Genomic DNA, 13,506 nt, shown 5'->3' on the forward strand with positions numbered 1-13,506 from the left:
TGTACATATAATAACAAGCCCTTTCAAAGTAAAATTTTAAAAAATCCCCTGCTTTGTGTTTGTGAACTTCATTAAAGAAGACATTACTAATGATGAAGTATTATCAATAATGTAACCACTCATTCCACACTAATATGTTCTTGTATTTCTTTTAACTGATGTTTTTCCTCTGTACAACACCAGGTGGTGCTGAGGTCAGGACTCAGTTTCTCAGCCCTGCATGACTGGTGCAATAGAGGTGGTCCACCATGTTCCTACATTGGCATTTTTACTTATTGAGATGTAATTTCTTGGAGTATCTTCAAATGCTTCACATCCCTGAAATCTCTGCAACCTAAGCTACACATTTTCAAATTGTACTTTATATTACACACACTGAACATATTGATCCAAAACAATTCTGACTGTAGAAACTTAAACAAAATATCTCTTAACACTTCTTGAGTTGTTTGAACCTTGTACATATTTTTGTTTTAGAAATATTCCAGTTTTTATGAGCAGAGTGCAAGGTGTTCTATCTGCAACTCATCCAATGCCTGTATTGCTCTGTATTTTTTGCTTACTGTCATGTTATTTCATAAATAATTGCAAAATGCTTCATATCCGTAAAACCTGTACGATGTAAGCTAAAAGCCTGTGTTAGTCAGGAAACCAAAATGATGGATCAAAGAATCTCTGGCTGCAGGAGATTGTTGTTAATGTGAGAATATAGCATTTCTTCTCAGCTTCAAGTCGTCAAACTTTTAGGAAACAATCAAAAAAATAAACTGTGTTTGATGTGACCCAGTTTTAATATCCTTCATGTTACATAACCAAGTTATCCTGAGCCTGCTTTGTTTATTAATGTATTTATCAATAATCAATCAAACCAAACCCTGCTGACAAACTGCCGGTCAGCCGAGCTTCAGGCCGTGTTGTTCTGTAAATCTACATTACTGCTGACATCCCAGGCTTCATGCCAGCAGCAGCAGTGTGACCTTCGATGTTTCTATAACAACAGTACAACCAATCATGTGGAAAACACACAGAGTAGCCGAGCCGGGCCTCGTGGAGAGGGCAGAGGAGAGGGGGGTTCCTCTGCTCCGACAATGGATCAAACAGCAGTGAGGAAACAGGCCCGATCATGAAGAATACCCTGTACTACATGTGCTATTGTGGATCTATTTAAGTTTGGTTTTTAGAGCAATCAGCTTGTTCAGGTTACCCACTAATATTTAAAAGATCATATCAGTCAACACACCAAAAAAAGAAACATTGATCACCTCACGTTAAAACATGAAAATGTTATTGTTATAACAAGATATTTTTAATGTTATATCAAGAAATGTTCATGTTATTATGGCATACAGGCTTATCACGATAAAACTAACTTTTCTTGTTTTAACAATGGAATATTTATATTGTTATAATGTGATAACTTTTTTACAGTAGGCCTATGTTTTGAGTCCTGCCAAGTGAGACTGAATTCATCTTAAAGGCTTGGTTTTACTTGCAGCTCTCCTCAACCTAACCCCTCCAGATGACCAGACAAAGGTATATTTTTGGATTTCACTGTGGCTCCTTTACTGACTCTCGTAGATCTCCATGGAGATCTCAGCCCCCCGCAGAGCCTTGAGTTCATTAATCTCAGAGTACTACTCCAACAAAACACATGTGGGCATCATGGTTATACATTATCTCGGTGCAGGAAGAAGGGTTATTGATGTGTGGTGGAGCATGTTTGCATAATGTTTTCCACAGCTGAATTATTGACTTTTTCCCCCTCTGCTAAGCTCAGTTAACTCCTTGTTTATTGCAAACACAGCTTGTTACCATAGAGTGTGGAGGAACTATAAGTGCTGGAGGAGTCTTAACAGACAGACAGAGATCAGACTTCCCCTGCAGATCTTCAACGTCAGCAGCAGGAACTTTCAATCATGGTAAGATTCTGCAGTTTCAGGCTTTTTAGACACATTTAATCCCAAATGGCATCTCAACCCTTACTAACTTCACCTCTATTTTTTGCGCTCCAACAGCGCGAATGCCTCTCCGTCCATGTCGGTCAGGCAGGTGTCCAAATGGGCAATGCATGCTGGGAGCTCTACTGCCTGGAGCACGGCATCCAGCCGGACGGTCAGATGCCCAGCGACAAAACCATAGGCGGAGGAGACGACTCCTTCAACACCTTCTTCACTGAAACTGGAGCTGGCAAACATGTCCCCAGAGCTGTCTTTGTGGACTTGGAGCCAACTGTCATCGGTACAATCATTGTTTTCTGATGCAAATTTGTACTGTAGTGACAGCTGATTGGAAACTTAGTGTTTTCTGTTCACAGATGAGGTCCGTACAGGAACCTACCGCCAGCTCTTCCATCCTGAGCAGCTGATCACTGGAAAGGAAGATGCCGCCAACAACTACGCCCGCGGTCACTACACCATCGGGAAGGAGCTCATTGACGTTGTTCTTGACAGGATTCGTAAACTGGTGAGTTTGCCTGCAAAATCTTTACATTGTAGTTAAAAGTATAATAATGTATTGAGGGAATTTTGTTGTTTTATTTTCCTGCAGGCTGACCAGTGCACAGGCCTCCAAGGTTTCCTCATCTTCCACTCCTTCGGTGGAGGAACCGGCTCTGGCTTCACCTCTCTGCTGATGGAGCGTCTTTCTGTGGACTACGGCAAAAAGTCCAAGCTGGAGTTTGCTGTGTACCCAGCTCCCCAGGTGTCCACAGCCGTGGTGGAGCCCTACAACTCCATCCTGACCACCCACACCACCCTGGAGCACTCCGACTGCGCTTTCATGGTCGACAACGAGGCCATCTACGACATCTGCCGCAGGAACCTGGATATCGAGCGTCCCACCTACACTAACCTCAACAGGCTGATTGGACAGATTGTCTCCTCCATTACCGCCTCCCTGCGCTTCGACGGTGCCTTGAACGTGGACCTGACGGAGTTCCAGACCAACCTGGTGCCCTACCCTCGTATCCACTTCCCTCTGGCCACCTACGCCCCCGTTATCTCCGCAGAGAAGGCCTATCATGAGCAGCTATCAGTAGCAGAGATCACCAACGCCTGCTTCGAGCCCGCCAATCAGATGGTGAAATGTGATCCTCGTCATGGCAAGTACATGGCCTGCTGCCTCCTGTACCGTGGCGATGTGGTCCCTAAGGAGGTGAACTCTGCCATCGCCACCATCAAAACCAAGCGTACCATCCAGTTTGTGGACTGGTGTCCCACAGGCTTCAAGGTGGGCATCAACTACCAGCCTCCCACAGTGGTTCCTGGAGGAGACCTGGCCAAGGTGCAGAGGGCCGTGTGCATGCTGAGCAACACCACCGCCATCGCCGAGGCCTGGGCTCGTCTCGACCACAAGTTCGACCTGATGTACGCCAAGAGGGCCTTCGTCCACTGGTACGTGGGAGAGGGGATGGAGGAGGGAGAGTTCTCAGAGGCCAGAGAGGACATGGCTGCCCTGGAGAAGGATTACGAAGAGGTGGGAACCGACAGCGTCGGTGACGAAGGAGAGGAAGAGGAAGGGGAGTACTAAGAACTTAACACAAGATCTTAGATGTATATTTGCACAACTGTGCTGGAATTGTATCATTGTGTTATTATGTATTGATTTTACACTTCAAAACAACAATACTTCATTGAAAATAAAGTAAAGCTGTGATGCATTTGTCTGTTTTATTTGTACTGAAATCTGTCTGAAAAGCACATACATTCTGTCGTCTAACAATGAGAGGGGCTTGCAGGAATGCTGCAGCCACCACCTCCTATTGTGTGCTGATGATTTGTTTCCCTAACAAGCTCTGTGTGCACTCCAGCAATGAGAGTGCAATGCACACACATCTCTTTGGACGAGCGGCTCCAGATTAGCTGACAGCCGAGAGCAAATAAGGCCTGAGAAAGAGTAACTAGGGAAACTAAACAGGAACGTGTTCTGGCAGATGCCAAGCAGTTTTGTCATTATGTCTCTAGGGTTACCTTCAGTTGCAGAGCTATTTGACCTCAAACAAAAGAGTACATTGATATAAACATAATGGTTTTGACACTTGCTTGGATTTCCTTTGAGTTTGTCTCTTGTCAGGAAGCGAAAAGCTTTAAAACATCAAAACAGTACATTTTCCATTCAAACATTCAAACTGATCGACCTCGCCCATTTAGAAGCTGGGGGCAAATTCTTCTGGTAATCTGTATATTTAAGTATTGCAAGCATTCAGCCAATGCAGCACAACCACAGAGGTAACCCTAACCCTAAATTCTTTCTTTGTGGTGATAAAAAACAGTAGTAATATTCATCACATACATCGATGCTTTGTAATCTGCTGGAAATGGATCTCAGATGTCACCTGGCTTTGAGAGAAGTGTGCTCTAATGTTTTTCTCTGGCAGCCGGCTTCCTTTGCATTGCAAATGAATCTCAACCACAGTGGCGATGCATCGGTTATCTGTAACAAAAGCCTATTCAGGTCACTCTGGGGAGGTATCTGTTTTCTCTCTGCTGCAAGATAAGAAAATGGAGGCTACAAGTGTGCCATGTTAACAGGGATGATTTCTAATGTGAACAGTGCTCCAGTGGCATGATATTATTTTTGTGTCTGGTACATGAAAGGTCATAAGTTTCTTCCAGCAGCAAGCAACAACAGCCTGTGTGAATGTCTGTGAGCAAGTTTGAAAGTAAAGTAAAAAACCAACATGCCTTAAATCCAGACTGTGAAATCGGAGGAGAGGGCGAACAGTTATGGGTCATATTTCACAGCCACGCTGGTTATTGTTGGTGGTTACTCATTTGTATAACAACAGCCGTTGTTCCTTAGATCCGAGCAGGGGAGCATTCCAGTTGATTTTCTTTTTTGTGCCCCTCCTTCTCATCTTTCATCGAAGGCGATGGTGTTTGCTTCTCCAGCTCCTCCAGTTACCACAACAGGCCCGGCTGTTGCCTAGTGCTGCTGCTCTATAAAGTGGCTTCCTGTAGTCATGCTTCACACAACATCCCCAGCCACTCATCTCAGGTGAACGAGGGACTGCTTCGAGCAACGAAAACATGGTGAGGACATCTTCGTTTTATGTTTAAGTTCGGCACATGAGCGACATTACATGAGTTATGCAAAGAACCCCTCAGAAAGACATTTTTATATCGATATGCCTCGTCGACTCAGTGGTCTGTGTTGAATGTAATAGCTTAAGAGGCTTTTTAAAATGTTCCTGCAACAATTTCTTAAAAATGTTCTAATGTTGAATGATGTGATGACTTTTATGTCAGGTACCATAAATATTGGTGTTTTTTTAAATGAGACTGACAAAGAAACTAGTCCTTAAATTGCTGAATATTGGGGTCTTGACATTTGAACCACTTGTACTTGCAGCGTGAATGTATCTCCGTCCACGTTGGCCAAGCTGGAGCTCAGATAGGCAATGCATGCTGGGAGCTCTACTGCCTGGAGCACGGCATCCAGCCGGACGGTCAGATGCCCAGCGACAAGACCATTGGAGGAGGAGACGACTCCTTCAATACCTTCTTCAGTGAGACTGGAGCCGGCAAACATGTCCCCAGAGCTGTCTTTGTGGACTTGGAGCCAACAGTCATCGGTAAGATCTGTTTTCAGGATAAGAAAGTGCTGGATTGAGCCTGAATTACATTACATTACATTTGCGAAGGTGTAATTTATACTGTCAATTTTTCTGTTTACAGATGAGGTCCGTACTGGAACCTACCGCCAGCTCTTTCACCCTGAGCAGCTAATCACTGGAAAGGAAGATGCCGCCAACAACTACGCCCGCGGTCACTACACCATCGGCAAGGAGATTATCGACCTTGTTCTCGACAGGAGTCGTAAGCTGGTCAGTTTGCCTGCAATTACTTCAAATTTCCGCTCAGGCAATATTAGGTCACAGAGTAAAGATTGCTGTTTTTCCTGCAGGCTGACCAGTGCACAGGCCTCCAAGGTTTCCTCATCTTCCACTCCTTCGGTGGAGGAACCGGCTCTGGCTTCACCTCTCTGCTGATGGAGCGTCTTTCTGTCGACTACGGCAAAAAGTCCAAGCTGGAGTTTGCCATTTATCCAGCTCCTCAGGTGTCCACGGCCGTGGTGGAGCCCTACAACTCCATCCTGACCACACACACCACCCTGGAGCACTCCGACTGCGCCTTCATGGTCGACAACGAGGCCATCTACGACATCTGCCGCAGGAACCTGGACATCGAGCGTCCCACCTACACTAACCTCAACAGGCTGATTGGACAGATTGTCTCCTCCATCACCGCCTCCCTGCGCTTTGACGGTGCCTTGAACGTGGACCTGACGGAGTTCCAGACCAACCTGGTGCCCTACCCTCGTATCCACTTCCCTCTGGCCACCTACGCCCCCGTTATCTCAGCAGAGAAGGCCTATCATGAGCAGCTGTCAGTAGCAGAGATCACCAACGCCTGCTTCGAGCCCGCCAACCAGATGGTGAAATGCGACCCTCGCCATGGGAAATACATGGCCTGCTGCCTGTTATTCCGTGGTGATGTGGTGCCAAAAGATGTCAACTCCGCCATCGCCACCATCAAAACCAAGCGCACCATCCAGTTTGTGGACTGGTGTCCCACAGGCTTCAAGGTGGGCATCAACTACCAGCCTCCCACAGTGGTTCCTGGAGGAGACCTGGCCAAGGTGCAGAGGGCCGTGTGCATGCTGAGCAACACCACCGCCATCGCCGAGGCCTGGGCTCGTCTCGACCACAAGTTCGACCTGATGTACGCCAAGAGGGCCTTCGTCCACTGGTACGTGGGAGAGGGGATGGAGGAGGGAGAGTTCTCAGAGGCCAGAGAGGACATGGCTGCCCTGGAGAAGGATTACGAAGAGGTGGGAACCGACACCATCGGCGATGAAGGAGAGGAAGAGGGCGAAGAATATTAAGTTTGAAATAAACAAAACAGAGCATCGTGCTAATTGGGTTCTTTTTAGACTTCAGTAGTATCAAACAAGATTAGATGTATGATCATGTCTAAAGAGAAAATGTATACCTTTGTTTTTTAGATTTTGTCTAAAGGTTGCCATCAAAGAGAGGGATGACACATGATAAATTGTATAAATCGAGATGACATGAAACACTTTGGGTCTCTCCTGAAAGGTTTTTATGTTGCTGCTCTCATGCCTCTCCTCCAGGCAGAAGGAGTTAGGAACTATGTCGATCATATGCTGTTTTTGACAGATTACTGAAATGTAAAACCTTGAACGATCTGCAAAATTCATGTCCTTATCCAGAGAGATTAAGAGGAATTCAGTCCCAAGATATCATCTTTCCTATGTGTCTTTGTCCTGAAACAATAAACTGAGATACGTTTCCGTTGGTGTGCTTTGTTGTCAGTAATAACACAACACAGCTCTCAGTCACTCTGCAGAGCTCATGCTTTATTAACTCATGCCAGCACTGAACATTTAAGACTAATTCCTCCTTACAGCAATGCCTGACATAACAGAAATACCTAAGGATTAGGCCTGGATTATTTCATGGTGTTAGGAATAGGTGTCAGAGTTCAGTCCTCATTATTAATGAATAATTCAGAGATGATTATCCGCTACCACTGTTTTATCTTTCCTTTATTTTATGTATTGTCAAATGTTTCCCTGTGTTTTTGAGAACATGTTGAGTTTCTCTTGTTATATTACTTTAATTGGGTAGACTCAAGTTAGTGGTGAATTATATATATATTTAATTAGTGTATGTGTGGTTGCTGTATGCATGAGAGTCATGCTGCGTTCAGGGACTTCCTGTACATTCTCCTTCTCAAGTTGAGAGATCACCCACAGGACTGTAAGTGAATTCAGGTGCAGTAAAACTGAGATAAAACAGCCTGTAGCGATCATTTTTGCTGGGTATTATGTAATTCTTGAAATTAAGTGACACACGTTTCAGTTATGTAATTTTTAATTAGAAAAAGGACACTTTTTGGACTGCTAGCCATGTTGCTCCTTGTATTATTACAAATAATTGTTGAAAATAAATGCACTGTTAATTGATATAACCCAATTAAAAATGATAAAGCAACGAATAAGACCTCACCTGATACCTCCAGAGTAGCCTAGCTTTAGTTTGTGCTTCAGGTTATCATCATTAGAATTTGCATTGAAGGCTCACCGTTTTAAGCAAACTAGAAATCAAATTTAAAAGTCTGGGTATTTGTTATTCAGCTAGCTGGTTAGATGTTCATTTCAGTAGCTATCTGTAATAAAAAACAGATGTCTTTAAGACATCATCAAAACTCTTCACATTCTGTTGATCATTTTTGTTAATCTGGTCTATGATGTTTTAAACAACCTACCTCTAAGATTAAAAAGGTGTATTGATGTTTTCTTCTGTTCGTCTCATATGGCCGCTGTGTTTTGCTTTGTAGGAGATGCACTGGCTCTGTGTGAAGTGTGTCAGATTTAATTATTATATTTAAAAATAGCTTTGATCAGCTTTTTCCTCCTCTCAGTGTGCTCATGCAGCTTTGTATGTATTGATCTGTCACTAAACGCACCATCAAATACCAGTGTGTTTCTACAATGCGTGACTTATTTCTGTTCGTTCCATACAATCAACAAAACGAAGGTCTCGAATGTGAAAATGATTATTATATTACATGCAGCAAACATTGAGACCGGAAACAGTCCTGTCTCTTATAAAAGGAAAATAATTCAAATTTGCGTCAATGACGCAGCTGAAGTCTCGGAGGCGAAAATTTCGGGCCCTACTTGAACGCAACAGTGCGTAACGTTCGCTCCCGCCTAGAGGAATTTCAAACAGCCGCTTTGGCCCCGCCCCCTCGAGACAGTATAAATACAAACGGCTCCTCTACAGCTCATCAATACTGCCTTCAGCAACCGATTCTTCACCGTCGGATAGAAGGAGAAATAGTCAGAAACATGGTGAGTGATGAAGCAAAAAAGCATTTAAAAGACATACTTTAGTGAGTCAAATAATGTTAAGATTGGCAGACTTTTGTTACTCAAAATGCCGGCTCAATCTAGCATGAATGTCTTAAAAGTTAACATATAACGTTATAAAACGCGTTAAAATCAGAAAAAAATTTTGAGCGATTAATTCAACTTGCTCGTTCTCTGTTGCAATCATGCGTTTATGTGCGTAACGTTGTCTCCTGTGTCACTGAACGAAGCCAAACTACTGGCGCAGTCTGAACTAAAATGGAGGTGAAGTTAGCGTTACACCGGTAAACTCGTCATTTTTGATCGTAGCGCACGTTTTACTGTCTGAATGATTCATTGTAATAGTTTGTGGAAGATGGTTTGCGCTCGTGTGTGTGGCCGACATGACGCTGTAACTTCAGAGGGGCTTGAGACGGAAGGCGCCATCAGATAACGCCCAGTCCGTGAATGTTACACAAAGGTAGGGCTTTGCGGTAGTATGGGGGCGGGGAGGAGAGCCTCTCCCTGTCCGTAAAGATTTTTTACCCTCCTCCATGATGGGTGTTTTTTTTTTTTTTTTTTTTCCCTTTGACTGATCTGCTGTTGGCCCGGCTCGGTCTCTGTTTGGGAGGGGCATGAAGGCAGAGTGAAGCCACCACAGGTCCGCAGCGAGGCAGGCCGCCATGTGACGCAGCAGTCATGATTTATGGAGTTGTAAAATGTCGTCACCTGAGGCTGCACATTAACAGGTTCCCGTCCAAAGTGCGCCCTGAAAGGAGATGGACACTGGACCATTCCAGAGATTAACATTCAATATGTGGCCCATTTTATTCATAAATAATATAAATGCATCAAACATTTTTTGATGACCAGGTTCAAATTGATCAAGTATTTAGTAAAGGATAAAACTTCATTGATGCCACGTGTTTTTAATGCATATCAATATCTGCTTTTCATATCATGACGAAAACTAACAAAACAGGTGGAGTACATGTTAAATGTAACAGCCACTGAGAGGAATTTTTAGTTCCTCAGTGGAGAGTTACTTAGTTTGGTGGGGTTTTTTGTGTTCAGTCACTATCTTCACGACAAAAAAGAATACAACTATTGTATTTTGCGTACATGTTTTTCTGTTGTGATTAAATTTAAATCATTTTTCCAATACTGGAGGTTAGGTTGAGTGGCAGCAAATCATCAGCCTTTGTACACATTTATAATACTTGACATGGGTCATTTTAATTTCAATATACAAATGCAGTACAGTTTTATTATGTTTCTTCTTAACGGTATGAAAAGGGATATAGAGTATTCAGTATCAATTGCACACTAATTATATTTTTATTGCCAGTGTTCCTAAAACAGATATTTGATCACTGTAACAGCTGTAAATTTGGGCTGTAGTGATGCTTTTTATAAAACGCAAACCAGGCCAAATGACGACAAGCAGGCTGGTACTGAGGCTCTGAGGAGCTGTTGATGTGTGATCTGGGTCAGTCAGTGCTCTGCAGACAGATCTAAATCTGTTGGCTGAACACAAAGCAGAAAAATGCAGTGTCATCACTCCTACAGTACAAATTCTGGTAACTATATTTGCCTCTTTTTATGAAAAAAAACTAATGACTGATCTTTGTCTCTTCTCTCCACAGCGTGAGTGTATTTCTATGCATGTCGGCCAGGCCGGAGCCCAGATGGGCAATGCATGCTGGGAGCTCTACTGCCTGGAGCACGGCATCCAGCCGGACGGTCAGATGCCCAGCGACAAGACCATTGGAGGAGGAGACGACTCCTTCAACACCTTCTTCAGTGAGACTGGGGCTGGCAAACATGTCCCCAGAGCTGTCTTTGTGGACTTGGAGCCAACAGTCATCGGTAAGGACCAAATTTACTAAACACAGAACTACTTGCTTTCATTAGATTTAATAATATTCTCAGTATTGCTTAATTTTCAGGATATTGTCTTCCATCTTAACAATATTTGTGCTCTAAATGTGTCAGACAATAGTGGAATGACATCACTATTTTCCACATAAGGCAACAAACACTTCTCACATTTACTTCATGAGACGGGTGTGTAGAGGAGGGTCGAGTGAACCATAAGTTGAAAGCAAACTGTAGATTTTAAATTAATACACTGCTCGTTCAACACAACATTCTTAAAGGATGCTGTCTAAACACAAGTAGCATTACATGATTTTATCTACATAGCCACCACGTTTACAGCCAACTTTCAGGAAATAATCATTAGTGTGGGTCTCAAGAGCTTAGAGCATCACTCTAAACCAGTATTCTCGTTGCTCCTCAGATGAAGTGCGATCTGGAACATATCGCCAGCTCTTCCACCCCGAGCAGCTGATCACAGGCAAAGAGGACGCAGCCAACAACTACGCCCGCGGCCACTACACCGTCGGCAAGGAGATCATCGACCTTGTTCTGGACAGGACCCGCAAACTGGTGAGTTCAAATTCTTGCGACAGAACTCGTGTTGATTCATGCGACCGAACATTTTGATCACTTTCTGTATTTCCCTGCAGGCTGACCAGTGCACAGGCCTCCAAGGTTTCCTCATCTTCCACTCCTTCGGTGGAGGAACCGGCTCTGGCTTCACCTCTCTGCTGATGGAGCGTCTTTCTGTCGACTACGGCAAAAAGTCCAAGCTGGAGTTTGCGGTGTACCCAGCTCCCCAGGTGTCCACGGCTGTGGTGGAGCCCTACAACTCCATCCTGACCACCCACACCACCCTGGAGCACTCCGACTGCGCCTTCATGGTGGACAACGAGGCCATCTACGACATCTGCCGCAGAAATCTGGACATCGAGCGTCCCAGCTACACTAACCTCAACAGGCTGATTGGACAGATTGTCTCCTCCATCACCGCCTCCCTGCGCTTCGACGGTGCCTTGAACGTGGACCTGACGGAGTTCCAGACCAACCTGGTGCCCTACCCTCGTATCCACTTCCCTCTGGCCACCTACGCCCCCGTTATCTCAGCAGAGAAGGCCTATCATGAGCAGCTGTCGGTCGCCGACATCACCAACGCCTGCTTCGAGCCTGCCAACCAGATGGTCAAATGCGACCCTCGCCATGGGAAGTACATGGCCTGCTGCCTCCTGTACCGTGGTGACGTTGTACCCAAAGATGTCAACTCCGCCATCGCCACCATCAAAACCAAGCGTACAATCCAGTTCGTGGACTGGTGTCCCACAGGCTTCAAGGTGGGCATCAACTACCAGCCTCCCACAGTGGTTCCTGGAGGAGACCTGGCCAAGGTGCAGAGAGCCGTGTGCATGCTGAGCAACACCACAGCCATCGCTGAGGCCTGGGCTCGTCTCGACCACAAGTTCGACCTGATGTACGCCAAGAGGGCCTTCGTCCACTGGTACGTGGGAGAGGGGATGGAGGAGGGAGAGTTCTCAGAGGCCAGAGAGGACATGGCTGCCCTGGAGAAGGATTACGAAGAGGTGGGAACCGACAGCGTCGGAGAGGAGGATGAAGGCGAGGAGTACTAGGCTGCTGAAACATCTGCACCCTGCCGCGTCTCCATACCCCAGAAAGAAAAGTCATACACAAATGTGCTCTGAATTTTGTGATTGTTTCATGTTCTGAAGCAATATTGGACTGGTTGGTTTAGTTCTGCACATTCCTGTTAAGTTTTTAACTCTGCTAATAAAAATGCAAAGTTATTCATTGTCCTGTGTTTGCTTCAGAGAGCACAAGATGTTGCACTGACATTGGTCGGGTATCTTTTTAAGAGCTGTAACAAGCAGTCGATCAAAAGAAAGTATTAATCATTATGGTCATATGCTATAATAAAGTAACAACCTGCAGTATTTAAAGTGATATAATGGTGGATTTCAAGATTTAAAAAGTAAAATGATATACTTCTCATATCGGTCATGATGTTGACCAGAAGTGTCAAACGTTTTCTGATCTGATTAATCGACTCGTAGTTTAGTCAGTAAACTGAACATCTCACCACAGTTGTGCTGGGCAACATTTTACATGAAAACTAGTAAATAGACTGATAAAGAGTTAAAAACAATACATTTTTCTGCACTTATGTTTCTAAAAAGATACACTCAGGATTAATGTTTATTCTGTGGCATAAATGAATTTACATTGTTTTGTGAATATTATAGAAATAATGCAACATTTCATTTGACTTTTATGGCATATAACTCATACCAGCACTGAACATTGAAGTCTAAATCCTCTTTACAGAAACGCCTTACATAACAAATCAGTCATGTTAGTGATGAATTACATATTAATTGAATTAACGTATGTGTGGGTGCTGTATGCATGAGTCATGCTGCCTTCAGGTACTTCCTGTACATTCTCCCTCCCAAGTTGAGATCACACACAGGACTGTAAGTGAATTCAGGTGCCTGTTTAGAGTAAAACTGATAAAACAGCCTGCAGTGATAGTTTTTGCTGGGTATTATGTAATTCTCAACGTTAAGTGACGCAGAATGACTGATGTTTCAGCAATGAAGAGAATAAGGGACATTTTTAGCCAAGCTGCTGCGTCATGATTTGTAGAATACAAAAATAGACAGAATACTTCTATTAAAAAATGACACTGATTAAAGAAAAACTAATCAAATTAAAAATGATAAAGTGAGAGTTCAG

General features: G+C 44.1%; 3 protein-coding genes across 3 annotated transcripts; all 3 read left to right on the plus strand.

Moving 5' to 3' along the window:
- The first annotated feature begins 1,901 nt into the window (after positions 1 to 1,901).
- On the plus strand, positions 1,902 to 3,658 carry LOC311253475 (tubulin alpha-1D chain-like). Its single transcript, XM_084347487.1, has 4 exons — positions 1,902 to 1,919; positions 2,016 to 2,238; positions 2,315 to 2,463; positions 2,548 to 3,658. The coding sequence occupies exons 1-4, from the start codon at positions 1,917 to 1,919 to the stop codon at positions 3,526 to 3,528; spliced, it is 1,356 nt and encodes a 451-aa protein (XP_084203613.1). The 5' UTR covers positions 1,902 to 1,916; the 3' UTR covers positions 3,529 to 3,658.
- A 1,261-nt stretch (positions 3,659 to 4,919) lies between these two features.
- LOC311253474 (tubulin alpha-1A chain-like) lies at positions 4,920 to 7,314 on the plus strand. Its single transcript, XM_084347486.1, has 4 exons — positions 4,920 to 5,030; positions 5,350 to 5,572; positions 5,676 to 5,824; positions 5,905 to 7,314. Exons 1-4 carry the CDS (start codon positions 5,028 to 5,030, stop codon positions 6,883 to 6,885), a joined length of 1,356 nt encoding a protein of 451 aa, XP_084203612.1. The 5' UTR covers positions 4,920 to 5,027; the 3' UTR covers positions 6,886 to 7,314.
- Positions 7,315 to 8,770: 1,456 nt separating this feature from the next.
- On the plus strand, positions 8,771 to 12,557 carry LOC311253477 (tubulin alpha chain-like). The gene is made up of 4 exons (XM_084347489.1): positions 8,771 to 8,880; positions 10,524 to 10,746; positions 11,180 to 11,328; positions 11,409 to 12,557. Exons 1-4 carry the CDS (start codon positions 8,878 to 8,880, stop codon positions 12,381 to 12,383), a joined length of 1,350 nt encoding a protein of 449 aa, XP_084203615.1. The 5' UTR covers positions 8,771 to 8,877; the 3' UTR covers positions 12,384 to 12,557.
- Positions 12,558 to 13,506: the final 949 nt, after the last annotated feature.

The sequence above is a fragment of the Pagrus pagrus genome, assembly GCF_965226575.1.
Source record: "Pagrus pagrus genome assembly, chromosome: 24".
In the NCBI taxonomy this organism is placed as follows: domain Eukaryota; kingdom Metazoa; phylum Chordata; class Actinopteri; order Spariformes; family Sparidae; genus Pagrus; species Pagrus pagrus.